Here is an 18,883-nt window from a genome sequence, read left to right on the forward strand (position 1 = left end):
TGAACTTTGGGTTTTGGGTTTTCAGTGTTCTTGACAGGTGAAGCATCACTTCTGGTTGGCTTTCTCAGTAAGGGGACCTCAAGCCATCAACACTAACCTCATCCGTCCCTTAATGCCCAAGTTGGATCAAGAAACCCTTGCTGACAATGCAGATGGCGGCTAGAGTTCGCATCAATCTAAGGTGTCAAGATGGGGGGCGGGGAACAGGGAAGGTGTGCTTGTGACAAACGGCTTTGGGAGGGGCTGCCTTGGGGTGCCTGGGAATGAGGAGGGGTCCCCAGGATCCTGTGTGGGGCTGATCTAGGACAGATGAAGGAGTAAAGGAGGCGATGGAGAGACAGCCCTCGGGAAGGCTATGGTGTGTTTAGAAGTACAACGGATGGTTTTCTTTAAACGTTCAGACCAGTCTCACAGCTGGGATGACACAGTGGGTTTGGCTCTGGTCCCCCAACAATACTATGCTTGGATGTGGGCAAGATGGACCTCTGCCCTGGGTCTCCTCCAGCGATAACCATCCCCTTGGGGTGAGAAATCTGTGGGGCTGAGAAGGCACCACCTGTAAACCACTCCCCCCGAAATGGCTCTCTGGGGACCTGAAATCCCAGAATTCTCTGTTTAAATGACCCCTGAGTCCCCTTCCAGGGTCTCTGCAGGATCATCCATGGATCTATTCTCCCAGGGGTAGACCATGCTTCAAGTGTGCACATTCCTAGGTCCAAGTGTGGCTATTTGAACAGAAGTTGGATGTTCAGGCTTAGGTGTCCGTGTGCTTGGGTGGGAGGTCCATCATGCTGCTGGACGGTGCAAGGACATGGGGGGAGAATGGGAGGGGCCAGGGCCTCGGGGCAGATTCTCCCTACACTGTCATGTTGTGGCCTGGCACTCTGAGGGGTCCAAGATTCTAAATCCAAATCTGACTTTCCAGATCATTTCGAAGGTATGTTTGCCAAGATAGGAGAACCTATTTCGTCTAAGTTTGATGGCTTGATTTATAAACATTTGCATATATAGCGCGTGGCTCTCCTTCTATACGCTTGTCCCAGGCCCTGCACATATTAGTGTAGGCCTCACCATCAAAAGCCTGCTTCTCCCACCCAGTTTCTCCCATGCACCTTGGGCCTAAAGAAGGGGGACTTCTGGGCTTTCTTAAGGAAACACTTCTGCCTTCTCAGCAGTTGGTCATGAGGGTGAGATACAGAGACAATGGAACTGTGAGAATAACAGTGATGACTCCACCAGCTCAAGATATCAGCTCCTGGAGCTGGGGAGGTGGGACTTCCTTTGCAGATTCTCCCAGGAGGCTTTGCACACAGACAAGGTGGTGGTTCAGCTTTACCAAGTTCCACCCAGCGTGACTGCCACTGTACATGCTTGGCAATCTGGCTAGCTTTGCTCTGGGACAAGGGACCTCAAAATAAGGTTGCCCAAATGGGGTTTTCTAGTGTGAGACTTCTTTAAAAATTAACGTAAAGGCCCTTTTTCCATTCAGCTCCTTTTTGTCTTCCAGTTTGCAAGTTGGCTGCCATATCCTTCCCACCTCTGAGAGTTCAATGGCTACGTATGTATTTCCACCACCTCTGTCAGGAATGACAAAGCATCATGCCAGGCAATTAGACCCTGGGACCTGGGCTCTCAGGCTGGGGCTTGGTCTGGGGATGGGCTCATGGAATCTCTGTCTCCGAGACAGTGAATGTTTGGTAGCCAGTGTATCACAAGTGACTCCGGTGAGCCCCTCCTGGAAGGAACCAGGCTGGACTATGAATACAATGGTTTCTGTTACCCTACGGCTTGCTACCTGGAGGCATCCAGTCTGGGCCTTTCTCTGCCCAGGTACTTGTTTCCACCTTGACTACTAATTTCAAAGGATATGTCCTGGTGCATCAAGAGTCCCCAGGGGGAAGGATCTCCTGAACATAAGGCCCCTCGGGGCTCGTGGATATAGAAGGGGACTTTGCCTTTTTCACATTCTCAACCCCACACCCTGAGCTCACAGGGACACTTTCAGAGTGTTGCTACCTGACCACGACCACTATCCATGTGCAACTTGTGTGATCAGAACTGAGAACTCTCTAAGGCATCACGCTCTCCCATCATCACGGAAAACAGAGATAAATGTGCTACTGAAATGTCCTCATTGGGTTGACCCTGGTGCTTGAAAATACCAACCTCTCCTGCTTGTTTAAAAGTCCCATTTCTTTGGATGAATCTAAATTCTTTGACATGCGTGACAGTGTCGACACTTTACAGCTCAACCCTGTGTCCTTCACAAACCTCATCTCTTCCATATACCCACCCCCCACTCTGGCCCCCACGACCTTAGGCCAATCGATTAGAAAGTTTTCTTGGTTCTACCACCACATCTTGCTCTCCCAACCCCAGGCCATTTGCCTATGCCATTTCCTCTGCCTAGAACACTGTTCCCCTCTTCCTCACTTCACATGGCTAAATTTATTCATCTTCCAGTTTACATATCACCTCCTCTTGAAAGCCTTCTCTGAGCTCCAGGCCAGGACAGCACAAAACTCTCTACTTCATTCATTCTAAAATTCACTCTTTCATTCATTCACTCATTCAAAAATGAGTGGCTTCTGTCTGCCACAGCACTCTTACTGGGGCAAGGGGGCAGGAATTGCTTGTTTTACCTCCTGTCTCCATCTGGATGGGCTGAAAGTTGGGGTCTTGAGACCAGCTCAGGGCTGGGCATGTGAGCCAGAGAGAACCTCTAGAATAAAGTTTTAGGTCCAGGCCAGTGGCAAAGAGAAGGAATGCCCTCCGCTCTTCCTCCTGGCCCTCCTCAGACCTAGGACCCTCAGAGAAAGCACACAAGAGCCCTGTCTACACATGCTCAACAGCGTAAGTTCCAGGCAAGGTGAGAAGTTCCTGACCCGAGGAGCCTTCCAGATGAGACAAGCGGTGTTGGGTCTCCTTACTTCCTGTTCCACCTTCTGCTATTCTGGGAGGTCGGGTTAAGAGATGAACTGGGTCTGGCCTCTTGCACGCAATGGGGCTGCTGGCCCATGCAGTGACTTTGCTTGGGTGCTAGAACGGTGCTCCCCCTGGGTCAGGAACTCGAAAATGGTGCTCCACTCTGGCCAGACAAATTAGAAAAGAGATATACCTTTCTCTGGACTGAAGCAGCCCCACATCGGTTTTCACAGCTGGCTCGACAAATGGAGGGTCGGTGTGGTGTAACTCCACGGCCAGTCACCCTTGGAGAGGGCACAACCAGCAAAACATGACATGCCTAGCAGGTCCTGGAGACGCAAATCTTCTCCCCATTTAGCCTCCTTTAAGGATTACTTTGAGGGCCGCGGGAAGGGGTGGTGGCCCGAAGACTTTCATTCCTGCTTCCTTCAGCTGAACTCTATTTGGTTTTGTCTTTACCAGTCTTGATGGGCTCTATCTCTGTTTCCAGGTGATAGAAACATTTTCATAAACTCAGTAGGGATGTCTGGATCGTTTAATGGCCTCTTAGCCTCAGATTCCTCCTTCTCCAGAGCTCTCCATGCACCCCACACACGAGGGAAAGACACAACGGAGCAGGGCCAAAGGCAGACTGTGGGGTGTGTGTGTGAGCATGCGTGCGTGTGCGTGCATGTGTGAGTGATGCCATGATGATGCAGGGGAGACCTTCATAAAGTCAAGGACTTTATGACAGGCATAAAGACAGAGGCCTCTGTGCGCTCGCCTCCCATCTCTAAGCGTCTCCTTCCTCGTCAGATGCTCACTCCCACTCCGCATGGAGGAGGCAGACTGCTGCCCACTGGCCGCTGACATGACAGGATAGCTCGCCCGTGTTCCTTCCCGTCTCATTTAGATAACAGGCCACTCACAAGTCGTCTCTGATGAGCTCTTCTTCATCCGCTGGAAATTTCTCTTCCTTGAACGTAACTGCTCTCTGCCCCTGTATCCCCAGCTGAGCTGCAAAACGGTCCTCAAGAGGCCCACTGGGAGGAGTCATCCTAGACCCACTTTTGTCCAGGAACAATGCCCTCATGGTACCCGGGACCCCTGTCTAAGACCTGGGACCCTCATACCAGGGCTCTCTTCTGTGGTCCACTCTGACCCCTTCCTCCATCCCAGACTTGCCCTTCTTTTTATGTCTTCACAAAGGCCTACTTTTGGGGCTTGGCACAAAAATTCAGCCCCTGTTAAGATGTGCTTAATCACCAAGTGAAATATACCTGCCTTCATATGGTTCTCCTAGAAATTGAGAGAGGAATTTGAGTGCTGGCAGTTTCTTTGAGGGCAAGGAACCTCAGTAGGAGAGTGGGGGCAATGAGCAGGGGAGAGAAGGAGCCAGATGAAGATGTGTTATCAAGCCAGTTGCCACAGAGGGCTTCTGGAGGACATCCTGGGAGCCAAGGCAGAGACAGCTCCAGAGTTAATCCCAACCAAGGAGGGAGCTGTGATATTTATACACCAGTTCCCTACCACTCATGGGTTAAGGGCTGCACCCAAAGGGTGTCAATTCTCTAGTAGGTCCAAACTGCCATCCAGCCAAACAAAGTGGTCTTTGGCAGCCAGAGAACATTAGCTGGAAGCTGGCACTGTGTGAAGTGGGGAGGGGGAGGGGATATAAACGGACAGCATCTGTCTCAACACCCCAAACCACCAGTGGGAAACTGACGGGCCAAGTTATACTTTGTTTCAGATATGCTTTCTTTAGCCCACTTACCGGCTAAACAAATTTATGTTTGACAATAAATTTGAATGAACTGTCAACATTGAAGAGTGGGGCAGATTCACGTAACAGCCCATTTCTAGTTCATGCTGAAGAATAAGAAGTTCTGGCAAGATTGAGTCGACATTCCTGCTTGGTAATAAGTGGCTTGTGAGTAATTGCAGCTGCCCCTTTTGGACGGAGCACAAGCTCTCCCGGCCCCAGGCCTTATGGGTTCCCTGTTGCTTGTATCTATTAGCTGCCTGGCCCTTGAGACAACTAAGTTTGTGATCCTCTGTTCTAGGTGTTCGCTGCTACCCGGATCTATCTGAAAGCAGCACAAACACAGTGCATCCTGTACGTTTCATCTCTCCCTCCCATCTTCCCCATCTCTGCCCTTTCAAACCCTCTTGGACTTTGTCAATGAAAGGAACCAGGGGACAGAGTCATGACATGAAGCCATATCCAGACCTCAGAGCTGTTACAAGCTTTTCCCTTCTGGGTCAGGATTGCCAATCTCAGATTTTTTTTAAGGACAAACTGTTTTTCACAAACTCATGGCCACTGGGAGAAAACGAATACGTTCCCTTTATTCTCTTAGCCCCCGCCAATGTGAAGCTCCAGGTTTTTTTTTTTTTCTTTTGAACTCATAAGCTCGTCTATTCTCCTTTTTCCTTAATATACTCAGTGTCAACATTTGGGTTTTTCTAATAAGTAATTAAATCCCCCCACCATGAACTCCAGCTCCTGGTGTTTCACTGGGAGTTTCTCTCAGCCCTCCAGGGAAGCCGGCACTGTTATTTATTGTTTTTGTTTCAAATCATTATTTATTCAAGAACAGGGGAAAAAGGCAACCTCTCACACTTCAAAATTTAATTTCGGCTGAATTCCGAGATCAAGAGGCAGCACAGCCTAATAGGTTACAAAAATACAATCAAGAAGAGAATTCCAATTAAACTGAACAAGTCCATTTACTGAGCTTCAAATGGCTCCATGGAGAGAGATGGCTATAAATTTTTTTTCCCTCCCTGCCATATGGGGGACTGGAAATTCTCATGTGAATGTAGAGCTGCATGGCAGAGCTTTTAGCTAGAGGGTTCTGGTTATTCCTTTTTTTTTTTTTTTTAACCTTTTGTTTCACAAAGACATTAAGTTTATTTTCCTCACTGTTGTTCATCTTCCTTTGCACATTAAGAAGACATCAAAAGACTGGATTCATTGACTTGTTAGGAGTTCATTAGAGAGGGGGAGGAATGGAGAAAGACAGGGATCTGCTGAGGATGTTGGGAAGATGACAAAGTCCTTTAGGGCTGGGGTGGTCCCACAGGGCTGTGCACTGAAGTTGACCTTGGGCCTGGGGCCAGATGTCTCTCCTTCCCTCCGTCAGGAAGCTGAAGGGGACCAGCAGCTTCAACCTCATCATTTCTCGGAAGCCCCTTTTGATGGCCCTCAGCCCACCTCTTCTTGAAAATTTCTACATGGATCCAGTCTGGCAAAATTTTCACCAGTCCAAATTGAAATGAGAAAAAAAAAGTTCAGTGGAATGAGTTTTTCATCCAACGAAATGCATTTGATTTAAAGGCTCATCCTTTCTTCTGAGGCCATGTCTATTCTTCCTCTTCAGATGGTAAATGTCCCTTTCAGTATAGAAAATGGGGGTTTTCTTTTTTCTGTCCTCACTTGGCAAAAGTAAAAGTTGACAATGCTATTCCATTTTCCATTTAAAAAATAACTGGTCCCACAAATGCCTCAGTCTCATGGCCCCCTTCTTCCGCATTTTAGTCCCTTTGTTCTCTAAACGGCAATGAATGGCATTGGATTAGTGAGTCTCCTAGTTTGAGCAAGAGCTCACTTTTGCAGAATGTATGTGAGAACCTGGATCAGAGGTGGGAAGGCTGGACCCTCCATACATGCTCCCTCAGCCTCATTTCCCCTGTCTGCAAAAGAGGAGGCATATCCTGCCCTTCTCCTAGAGTTGTTCCGAAGTTCACCTGAGATCTTGGATATGATTAAGCTTTTTGAGGCCAGAGGTGCTTCAAAAACATCATGTCTGCTTTTACTGGGAGCAAGTTTAATTCAGCCATTATGAGGACAAATCATAACACTAGCAACTACTGTATATTGAGGGTTATGTCCCAAGCATCAGGCTGTTTTGCTCATAAAACAGAAGCTGCATGAGGGCAGAAATCTTCTCTGTCTTGTTCACTGCTATTCACCCAGTGCCTGGCACATAGTAGGGGCTTAATGCATATCTTATAAATGAATGGATACCTTATCTCACTCCACCCTCACAGCTACTCTGTGCAGTAAGTATGCTTATTAGTTAAAGGTACAGATGAGGTCACAGAGGCCCAGCGAAGTGAAATGACACAAGGGAAGTCAAGTAATTAAGCACCTGGACTCTGAGGGTAGACTTTCTGGGTTGGAATCCTAACTTTTCCATTTAACAGCTGCCTTTTACTTAAGTTTTCTAGGCTGCAGTTTCCTCATTGTAAAATGAGGATACTAGCGGAAGATCCCCTGAAAGGCTATTATAAGAAATGCACGAGGTGACACATGTAAAGAATTCAGCCTAGCACCTTGCACATAGTAGGTGCTCAGGAAGCATGAGTTATGGCTGTTACCCAGTCTCATAGGGAGATGAAATCAAGAACTCTGGAATATCCGAATCTGCTTCAAAGCTCCTGTCTCCATCACTGTCGCCTCCTGCTTCCTCCTGTTCACAAATTTCATGAGGTCCTCTTTTACGAAGCCCAAGTTTTGCCTTTTTTTTTTTTTTTTTGCCGTATCTGTGCAGGTTTTTGTTGGCAAGGGTTATGTGGCAGCTGTTGGCTTGCTAGAGGCAGAAGGAGGAGAAAGGAGGAGACTGCCCTCTCCTGGGTCTAATTTCAGTCTTGATCAGCCCCCTTTAGATTCCCCCTCCAGTTAGGATAGACCTCACAGAGGACCCCCTGCTACAGGACAGGGCGTGGCCAAAGCTTGGGGCCACCAACCTCTCTGTCATACAATAGGCCCTCTGGCTATCACCGTAAGCTTCTGAGATACAAGCCATGATTCATACCAGCTCCCCTTCCTACTCGTTGGGCTACCTACCTAAGTCGCTTCACCTCTCTGAGCCTCAGTTTTCCCATCTGAAAAATGGTGATAATGATGGCATCTACTTCAAAGAACTGTTTTGTGAATCAAATGAGAAAAAAAAAACTGTGTAAAGAATGTGACAGTGCCTGGCACACAGTGGTATTTAGCTATCTCAATAGCCATCTCAATTGGGTGAACTCCAACTCATCCTTCAAAGCCCAGCTCACATGTTCCTTTATTTGTAAAGTCCTCTCAGACACCAAGATCTCTTAGACATTGGTCCTTCCTCTGTGGTCCTACTACATATTGTACTTGCTTCCGTCACCTCCAGGGGTGATATTCAAAATATTCAACAACTGGTTGAGTGTGGGTACTGCCCCATCTGAAGGTAGCTGGCCTTGGCACTGAAGGGCTGCCAGGTATCACTGTTTATCCTGGACTGTGAGAAGGTCCAGAAGGTACCAGAGGAGGGAAGGGATGGCTTTGTTGACTGGGGAATGGGTGGTGACGGGGTCTGTTTATCAACTGGTGTGCAAGTATTTGAATATTTGAACAATGGAGGAGTACTACTGCTCACCGGCTCAGTCTCAGCCCTGACCACGCTTATCCTACTGTATTGCAGCCTTCTGTTGACGGCTAGATGGTGAGCTCTGGAATTCAGGAACCTGTTTATACATCTCTCTGTCTCCCTAACACCTTGAACAGAGTTGACTGAGTGTAGATAAGGAACGAATGAGGCCATGAAGGATTCACTCCTTGGGACCCTCCATCTGGATTTGGGCTCTGACCAACAAAGAGGGCTTCAGATTATCTTTAGCTTGCCAACTAGGATTTTAACAAGATACAACCCACTTCTGCATATTCATGTATGCAAACAGGCCCCCTTGATGTAATGTGCCCGTCCCTGATTTTTTTTTTTTTTTTTTTTTTGCGGTACGCGGGCCTCTCACTATTGTGGACCCTCCCGTTGCGGAGCACAGGCTCTGGATGCACAGGCTCAGCGGCCATGGCTCACAGGCCCAGCCGCTCTGTGGCATGTGGGATCTTCCCGGACCGGGGCACGAACCCGTGTCCCCTGCATCGGCAGGTGGACTCTCAACCACTGCGCCACCAGGGAGGCCTCCGTCCCTGATTTTTAAAGAGCTCTGCATATGGGATGCCCACCATGGAGTGTGGCAGGAACCATGGCATAGGAGACCCCTCACACTTGGGCTCCTGTTCACCTCTAGGACCCCCAGAACCCCATCTCCTGCTCTGGAATTCTTTCTCCATCCTGACTCCAGCCTTCGTTTCCTGTTTCCACTGGCTAGTTTCTCATTTGTCACCTCCTCTGCCCTAACCCCAATTCCCTTCCCTGCCTGCCTACCTCCTGTCCCATCTCAGCATTCACTGTTGTGCATTGTCTTGTACAAATTTTACCTTGTCTGTCTTCCTTTTAAGAAAGCACAGGCTGTTTCTTATTCACTGGATCCTGAGAGCCACATCAGAGTTGACCCTTTATAGATGCTTAGTAGATAACTGGTAGATTTGAACAAGTGATGGAATGGGTGACTCAGTGACAATGACTGTGCTGTTCTCTTCAGCAGAGAGCTCAAAAAAATCTTGGGTCCAGGACTCTTGGAAAACCTTTGGTCCAACCTGGTATCCTCTTCCATCCCTGCCTATGCAGGAGAGAGGATGAGAAAGAGCCCAGCATGGAGGGCACTCGGAGGACCAGACTTGGGGGGCGTCTGATGCCCCAGGAGTCAGGCAGCCATGAGCAGGGTGGGGCCAGCCATTTGGGCTGCAGCTGCCATTGAGGATGGGAGGAAACTGGAAGTAGGGGACGCAGGGGTTCTCGCTGTGGTCTGAGCTCATCCACAGACTAGCCTGGGCCTGGAACCACTGTACTGTTACTACTCCACGACTCGTACCAGGGCGGTTACTACTGTTGCTACGACCATTACCATGTCCATGGTTAATCCTGCTGCTGCTCCTACCCACCGCCAGCAACCTCGCACCTACCACTGGCCCGTTACAGTCTGAGAGTCTTACTTACATTGCCATTGCATCCTCACAGCATTCCTCGTATGAGGTAGGTCTTATTATTATCCTCATTTTGCAGATTTGGAGAAAACTGAGGCACAGAGAGTTTCTGTAACTTGCTCAAGATTCCACAGCTGGAAAATACAGAGCCAGTATCTGGAAGGTTTTCAACACCTGCTACTATTTGCTGATCTTTGTCCCTGTGCCGAGCACTGGGCTCGACTATTTACAAAATTGCTCTGCTTTTGTCCCCAAAACAAGGCTTTTGAAGAAGAGGTTTATTATCTGCATTTTTTTAACAGATGAGGAAACTGCAGCTCAAAAAGGTTTAAGTAACTATCCCCAGCTTGCAGCCAGGATTTGACCACATAATCATAGTCCCATGTTTTTAACAACTCTGACTTGCCGTAGCCCATGGAAGTCATTTCTCTCCTGTGAGTCCAAGTTCTCTGTTTGGAATCAGGGTATTGGGTTAGGTGAGCTCTTAAGGCCTCTGCTTTCTAGGTACGGATGAGCTTTCTGCTCTTCTAATAGCAGCTGGGCCCTAAGAACCAATAGCCAATCTGGTACCTCGCTCACTGGTGTGGGAGGACCACCATTTTGGGGTGCGGGGGGAGTCAACATTCGGATTTTTGCAACACCTTGGACCTGACTGGTTAGGAAACCATCCCAGGTGAGAGAACACAAGCCAGTTGCTCCCAATGGCACTTTTTAATGAGGGTCAGTTAGGGCCACTGAATGGGCTGCCATAAATACCATGACCAGGGAGACTGGGTGGCTTTTACCACCTTAAAACCATTCTTCCACCTCTTATTGCTTGTATTTTAAATTTATTTCTACCTTTGCAACAATTCCTTTGGGACACAAATGGGATAATCATGCTCATTTTCCAGTTGAGGAAGCTGAGGCTGGGAGGGGTAAAAGGATTTGTCCTGCCAAGCCAAGACTTGCCCCCAGGCCTCCGGACTCTGCCTTACTAGAAAGACCTTTTATAGGACATTCATGGAGGGGAGAATGCAAGTGAGCATTTACCATCTGCAAATACTGAGCAACTACACGTATCTCTACAAAGGAAGGCCCTGAGGTGAGTTGTGGATGGTTCCAGCTAGGTAGAAGATTTGGGCAAAAGTAGACCTTGGTGATACATGGTGCCTTTACTGGTAAAGAAGAGTTTCCCAGAATGCACTGGAGATAAAACTATTGTGTCAACCAGACCCAACCAGTGTTTATCATCACCTTCTCTTCCTTGACCTCTCAGCAAGAACCCCTGAGCTATTCCTTACTTCCACCTCATCCTTTCTAAGGGAGCAGCTCTCTGAAATTTTCAGATTTATGCCTAGCTAGAGTAGACAGGTCCCTTCCCAGCTGTTAGCTGTAAGCATAGGGTACGTCTGCATTGAATCTCCTCCTATTTGTGTGTCTGTTCCTTTAGAGTCTACAAAAGGCCTTCATATAATTTGTTATTGGATATCCCCAACAATCCCACGTGGAAGTGATATTATTTCCAATTTACCAATGAGAAAACTGAGTTTCAAAGAGGTTAAGTGACTTTCTCAAAGCCACACAGCTAGGAAGCTGAGTTCAGACCCAACTCCAAATCCCTTGTTCAGGAAACTTCCTGGCATCGAACTGTCTGAAGTTGTATTCCGGCCCTCCTTCTTGACCTGAGGGACTGTTGCGTGATCCCATTCGAGGCTGGGTTTCTCGACTGGATTCGCTCTTGCTTTACTCAGTGGCTTCACTCCAGACCTTAACCCTTCCGAGCATCGGCTTCTCTGTCCCACCTGTGGAAGGGACTAGTGAGGGCCGCTGCATCCTCAGCCCCCTGAGACCTTGTGTGGACACGGGAGGCCGAGTGCCATCGGCTCCTTGGAGGAAACTTCTCGTATACATTCAAGGCTAAGTTCACACAGGTGAAATCAAACCCCAGATGCTCGTCAGTGCAGCAGCCTAGCTGTCAAAGATGCAGACTTCACCGCAAAGCTGCAGTGCCTCTGTTGCCTAAAAGACCCCCTCTTTTCCTTTCTCCCCAAAGAAACCTCCTGTGGTGTCTCATACATGATTTCCTGCAGATGTCACTCTGGAGGCCAATGTGTACTTTCGAAGCTCCCCTGATAAAGAGCCGGGGGCTTCAGGTTTTTCCCGGCCCCCCAAGCCCCCACTTCCCAAGCCGCCAAGCCGAGTGATGCCAAAGGCTGGTGAATGACCATCTGGTTAATCAATAAGGAGGTCTGAAACCCGTTGGATATTTGCCCAAAACTGAATTAAAATGTGTCATACACTGCCCTGAACTTGTGCCTCCACCCCCTCCAAGTGTCACGGCCAAGACTGGCAGAGGAGGCTGTGCGGAATACTTACTACACCCCTGGCCGACAGGAAGCTGAGCATCTGGAGGGGCTGGCTGGGCGGGGGGCTGGACCGGGCCTCAGGGCTGGCCTTGCAGAAGGTCTTGGAGCAGCGGCGAGAGTGCCTTCGACGGGACTTCCGCCCTTCCTCGGGGGACTGGCCACGGCGCCTGGGTGCAGGAGAGAGAAACCTGAGGGCCTTGTGATGGAGAGCACGGCAGAGAGGTGACTGAAGGACCAATAGGATCTGAGGACAACAGAGCGTGGTTGGGTGTGTCTGTATGAATTACGCGTGCATCCATCCACCCACCCACCCATCCATTCATTCATTCTCTCATTTGTTCATTTGACAAATGTTTATTCACGTACCTGGCACTGCTTTGGGGGCTGGGGATGCAGCTGTGAAGACAGAAAGGGCCCCTATCTTGATTCAGTTTACTGTCCTTTGTGTGCCTGTGTGATTGACTGTCTGCTTGCCTGTGTCTGTGACTGTGTGTATGTCTGGGTGTGTCCATCTGTGTTTTCATGTGTTTGTCTATAAATGTAACTGCTTATATCTGTGTGTCTTTGTGTATGTGACTTTACCATCTGTGAAATAGAGGCATCTTATTGACTGTCACCCAAAACTTAAAACAAAAATATTTGACAAAAACGACAAAGATGCCTTCTTGCAAGCTTGTCACATCTAGATCTGGCTGCCTGTCTGCGGTGGAAACCAAAGGAATCTCTGGCTCCTTAGAAAGGGTGTGTTTGGACTCTGCATTACCTGTTAGCTCTGAGTCACAGTAGTGATAAAAATAACACCTTATGGATTTGCACGGCACCTGTAAGCCCCTCTTCAGGTGCTTTCACAGTCCCCTCTACAACTTGAAGACATACACAGGGCAGATATTACTTTCTTATTTTCAGATGAGAGAGCTGAGGCTCAGAGATGTTTAGGGACCTGCCTGAGGTCACACAGCTTGTAAGTGGTGGAACGAGGGTCGCCGTGGGAACCAATGCCTCTGGTTCTTGCGCTGGAGTGTCCCTCTCTGCTCTGGGGTCTCCAGGTCACTTTTACTGAGTGTGTGGCCTGAGGGCCAGCTCTCAGGTTGCTCCCACCCATGCTGTAGTGTCTCTCAGCCCAACAGGCACTGGGGAGCTCGGGCGGCAACAGCAGCGGGAGATGTGACAGCGGCAGGAGGGCTGGGGCCAGGGCTGCGATGTGAGCCCTTTACCGAAGAGGTAAGCTTCGGAGAAGGTAGAGTGGAGCGTGCCGAGAGTCAGCAAGCAGGCTCTGCACCGCCCTCCGGCCCAGGCCTCAGGCTGAGTCACACAGACCTGGGTCCTGGTGTCAGCTCTGCCCGTCACCGTGACCTTGCTCGGACCCCTCTGCCCACCAACACGCAGGTTTCTCGGCTGTAAATGTCTGTAATGCAGCTGAGCTCAGTGCGTCAACACCCTCCAGATAAAGCCCACTGGGGGTGCCCTGTACTTGAACAAGCATCGTTACTGCTCCCTGCAGTGGCAGAGAATGCACGTCACGGGGGAGTGGAGGACGTCTCTGTCCGAGGGTGTTAGAGAGAACCTATTATGAGCATGTGGTCGGGGACTCTGGGAGCACGCAAAGGGCTGGCGCTTTGGCCTGGACTGGATGTTGTCAGAAAGCAGAGGTAATTCTCTGATTGGCTGTCTTCATCAGTCCTACCTAGAGAGAGGGGAGACTAGACTGAGGTCAAGGCTATAACTGGTGAAGAAGCAGCAGTCACTCACATTTGCCGGGATGGGGAGACGCTGTGGTTACTTTTGGGTTTTGGACAAAGTTCCTGTTCTGTCTGGGCTTGGACCTGATTACAGAAGGGTCTTGTTTCTGTCTGGATCACTCAGGCTCACAGAGCAGCCTTGTGTGATGGTGATGCCTTTGAAGCTGCTGCTTTCCAGTGGGGACACCACGGCTACAGTGCTCGACGTCAGGGGCCGCTTTCTCCTTTCAGATGCTTTTACACTTGGCTCCACGTTCACATCACCTGGGAGATTTAAAAATCTTGCTGCCCTGGACCCGCCTCATCTGGATTAGATCAGAATGTGTGGAGCTGGGATCCAGGCACTGGTATTTTTAAAAACTTCCAAAGCGACCACAGTGTAGCCAAAGTGGAGAAGCTCTGGTCTAGCTCATGGTGTGACTGGGGGGATTAAGAGAGAGAATGTATTGGCAGCTGCAGCACAGCGCCTGGTTCAGAGTAGAATTTAGGTAAATATTTCTCCTCCTCCTCTTTCCTCTAGAGGTTCTGACTTCACTGGGATGCAGTGGGACCGGGACAGTGAGATTTTTAAACCTTCCCAAGTGACATGACCACGTAGCTAAGTGTGAGAAGCACTTAAGAAAGAATAAAGGAGCCTCTGACATCTGGAAGCTGGCTTGGTACCATCAGGGGGTCCTTGATGTTCCCATTGGTCTCAACCATGTCAAACGCCAGCATCAGCGAAGCCCCACTCCCTCTCCTCACCCTTCCAGGTTAGGAGAAACCAGACTCGGAAGGGCCTCAGAGCTAGGTACCTTGTGCTGTGTGGCCTTTCATAGGTCACTTAGCTTCTCTGTGCTTAGAACAACCCTTAGTGAGAGACAGTCAAGTGCAGAGCCAGATGCCCCAGTTCAGTCCTAAGCTCTGTCACTTAGTAGCTAAGTGCCTGGCAAGTTCCTTAACCTCTGTGCCTCAGTTTCCTCATCTCTAAAATGGGGATGACAACAGTGCCTCCTTCGTAGGGCTGTAGCGGGGATCACACAGGGGATCAGAAAGAGTGCTCAGCACCTGGACATGGAAGCACGGTGTTAGCAGGTCCTGTAGGTGGGGGCAGCGGGTCCGTCTGTCTGCAGCCCCTTCTCTACCGGGAAGTGCAGACAGCCTGAGTGCGAGGCGGGGGCGCCCCTCTGCTGGGAAAGCGGCCTCCCCGACAGTGACAGCGGGTGGCAGAGCGGACGGTGACCGCGTCTCAGACAGGCTCTGGGCAGTTGCCGGGGTGAGGAGATGCCTCAGGGAGGGGGTTACCTGCTGTCACAGCTTGAGGAGCGGGACTCCGAACTCTGGGACCGCGAGGGGCAGTGGTGATGACGGTGGCGGTGAGACTTCCGGGGCCGGCTTCGTGATCTTGGGACGGGTGGAGGGTGAGAAGGAACAAATCAGAGGAGAGAGAGACAGAGAGTTTTTGACCTTGTGACACACATCTTTCTCTTGCGCCCGAGTCACCGTCCCTCCCAAGGTCATGCATCTCCCCCGACCGGCCCCTTGCATCACCCCCGCCTCCCGCACAACACAAGAGAGCAGAAAGGGGTCGTCTGGGGGAGACGGCCTGCCCCCCAGGGCTCTGCTGGGAGCAGAATCGTCACCTGCACACATCACCTCTCCCTCGCCTGAGGCAGGAGTCTCGATTTCAGATGGTTTCACGAACCAGTCAGATACGGTAATGTGTGAATCAGTCAGGCGCTCAGAAAATATCAACCAACCGAAGGGCACGGGCTAAAGAAAGTGTTTTGTCTCCAGAATAGTGCCGTGGTGTTGTATCTTCTAATTTTTCAAGTGAATGTAGAAGTTGAGATTTTTATGTAAATTATTCCTATTTTAAATGGAAGCTCATTGTTTTAAAAAAGACACAGTTTGGGGCTAACAAAACACGTCTGCAGAATCCATTAGGCCTTTGGGCTGCCAATCTGTAACCTCAGCCCTGGAAACGTAAGTCTGGATTCTTAGCATGGAGTCAAAAGCCCGCTCTCAGAGGGAGTTACAAACATCGTCGACAACGAAAATTACGCTGCCAAACACTGTTACCGCTGCCACTAAAACTGGTGTTGTAACAGGTTACTTCAGCTTCCTCTAATAATGATGATGACTCAGAAGGAGCAGTAGCAGTGGCAGTGGTCACTGAGGATGTTCAAGGAATGGCAATAGTTTGGGCCAAGTCAGGAAGCCAGTGGGAGTGAGAAATGATTCGATTGTGAGGTACCTTGGTTATCCCAACAAAAGACTCAGGGATTCTGGTAACGTGATCATCAGACCATATCCCTTCCCTGTTTAAAGTCCTCCCACTGTCCTTATGTCAAGTCCAAGCTCTGACCTTGAACCCCAAGCACCTTCAGGAGCCAGCCTCTGCCTAGCTCTCCAGCCTCCTTGCCTGGCATCCAGAGCCCTGGTTTGAAAGGCTCAAGCAACCCCGAGGTGCTTGTATTCTGGCTCACACATTTCCCACATTTTATGATGCCCTGATGGTGGGGATGGTGGGGATGGGGATGGGAATGATGGTGATGGTGATGATGGTGATGGGGATGGTGGTGATGGGGATGGTGGTGATGGGGATGGTGGTGATGGGGATGGTGGAGATGGGGATGGTGGTGATGGGGATGATGGGGATGATGGGGATGATGGGGATGGTGATGCGGATGGTGGTGATGGGGATGGTGGTGATGGGGATGGTGGGGATGGTGATGATGGGGATGGGGATGAAGGTGATGATGATGGTGATGATGGGGATGGGGATGGTGATGATGGGGATGGGGATGGTGACGGTGACGGTAGTAACCCGTCTCTAACACATACTGCCTGCCAGGCACTGGGTTCTAAGCATTTTCCTTAAATGGACTCATGTACTCCTCATAACAACCTACAAAGTGGAATCTCTTATTACTCCTATTTTACAGATGCAGAAACCAAGGCACAGAGAGATTAAACCACTTGCCTAACCTGCCGCCTAGAATGGTTACCTCCATCCTTTGCCCCAGCCTAAGCCGCCCCCCCTCAGGAAGCCCCCCCTCACCACCACGCCCTCTTTCTTGCACCCAGGCTCCCACCTCACCCAGGGCTTCCATCTGCCACTGCTGTGCTGTGACCTGTCCCACATCTGTCCCCGGTGTCCTGCTGCGAGCTCCTCGAGGCCGGGAGGCACATCTGTCTAATCTCTGTCCTCGGGCCCCACACAGGGCCTGACACCTGTTAGGGCCTCTCTAAGGGATGCTGAATAAGAGGAAGTAAGTTACTCCAGCGGTCCCCTGTTTAAAAGCCGCCTTAACTAACCATGGATCTGGGCAAGAACAACCACCTGATCTCAGGGATGCCTTGCGTTTCTTGCTTCTCCATCTCCTGACTCTTGTTTTTTGGCTTTCACAACCTTCTTTTATGTCCTGCTAGTGATTTCTGAGACTCGTCCAACTCTTGGCGCTGGGCAGGGTGGCCACCTTGCTGCCCTCAGGCAGGCAGTCCGTGCCTCTGTCATGATCTTCCCAGAACTCTTGGGGTCTGGGCGCAGCCCCCAGCTCAGTGACTGTCTAGACCACAGCTCCACGGACAAGCCATGCTGAAGTCTCTGAGAACAGGCTCTGTCTGTGCTTAGCGTGAGTGTACACTCTATGATGACCAATGATTGCCTCTTGACGTGACCTGAACAAGCTTGATGATTGGGAAGTTCTTCCCTGAGCTAACTCACAGCTCTATCGCTTCCTTCTGAAGCGTTCCCCAGGCCCCCGTGGTGGTTCCTGAAATGCCCTCTTTCGCACTGACCTTGGGTGAGGAGGCGCTTCGGGCCGGCCAAGCTGAGCGCCACGCCCTGCTTCCTCTTTTCCCTCCCCAGCAGCCCACTGACTTTCATCCCATTGCCTTTGACTCTCGCTTTAGAAGCTTCTTGGTGGGAGATACAACGTTAGTTGATTGGAAAACACACTCACTAACATCTGCAAGGGCATAAAGTAGATGGGTTGTAACCAAATTTACTTTTAATTTGGCTGGGAACTGAACTCTTCGGGCAGCGCTGGCTGATTTGAATTTCTACTACCAGCTATAAACCGTGAACCAGCTAGGACCTGAGGCCAGGGGTAGGAGCTCCCCTGATATCTCCATGCTCTAAGCCCAGAGGCTGGGGCTGGACTCACATGCACACACACGTGTGTGCACGCATGTGGTCATGCCCCCTTACCCACCTGTGCACACACAGCACACGTGTGCACAGGTAAACCCCATCCCGCACCCTCCCTGTGAGTAATGCACGCAGATTAAGTGGTGCAAACCCCGAGGGCCCCGAACTAGCACGCAGTAGCAGACAGGGCACCTACATGCATGCTATTCAAGTTCATGCTCACAGAAGCACGGGCACACATACGCATTCGTGTGAACACAGATATAGACCCCCCCACACACACACACAATGCACCTGCATTGCACACAAATGTTTGCACGATGGAAGAACGTACAGATAGTATGTACAGAGTGCACGCTACACATACACGCACCACGCACAAACGTTACACAACGCACACAGGCACACAGAATTCACACACAATGGGCACACACAGGCACACCGTTCACTTTCATGCATACACAACACATACACAACCTTATGCACCCATGCACGACAAACCCACCACTGCAGGTCTACACACCGTTCTGTCTCCCCCTTCCTTCTCCCCTCTTGCTCGCCCACCCACCTCTCCCGGTCCCCATTTCTTTGGCAATTCTAACCCTCTGGCTGTTCACAGGTCAGTCCCCCACCTCCCCAAGCTGGACAGTATGTTGCAGGTGGAATCTACTTACTGTTTTTTGTGCCTCTTCTCTTCCCTTCTTTTGTTTTTTGGGCTGGAGGAGCTGAATGAGAAATGGCCAGTTAACTGAAAGATGCAAAATTCTAGCGAAAGATAAAGTAGTCAAACTGCTTATCACACGGTGGTCACTAGATTCAGGCAGTTTGGGAATGGACACTGATCATTTCTAAGATCAGAGCAGTTGCTGCCAACGTTTTCACCCAGTGGGTTCAG

At 50.0% G+C, this 18,883-nt stretch overlaps 1 protein-coding gene across 1 annotated transcript in view; it reads right to left on the reverse strand.

Annotated features, from left to right (window-relative positions):
• The window catches only part of SRRM4 (serine/arginine repetitive matrix 4), a gene marked incomplete at both ends in the record, with an annotated part of 160,418 nt that overhangs the window by 12,440 nt on the left and 129,095 nt on the right, over positions 1-18,883 (reverse strand). The window contains 3 exons of the mRNA XM_082640486.1: positions 12,125-12,281; positions 15,138-15,236; positions 18,663-18,713. Of these exons, the coding sequence (XP_082496612.1) occupies positions 12,125-12,281; positions 15,138-15,236; positions 18,663-18,713 (307 nt within the window). The remainder of the gene's footprint in view (positions 1-12,124; positions 12,282-15,137; positions 15,237-18,662; positions 18,714-18,883) is intronic.

This window comes from Mesoplodon mirus (assembly GCF_964341445.2).
Source record: "Mesoplodon mirus genome assembly, chromosome: 13".
NCBI classification, from domain to species: domain Eukaryota; kingdom Metazoa; phylum Chordata; class Mammalia; order Artiodactyla; family Ziphiidae; genus Mesoplodon; species Mesoplodon mirus.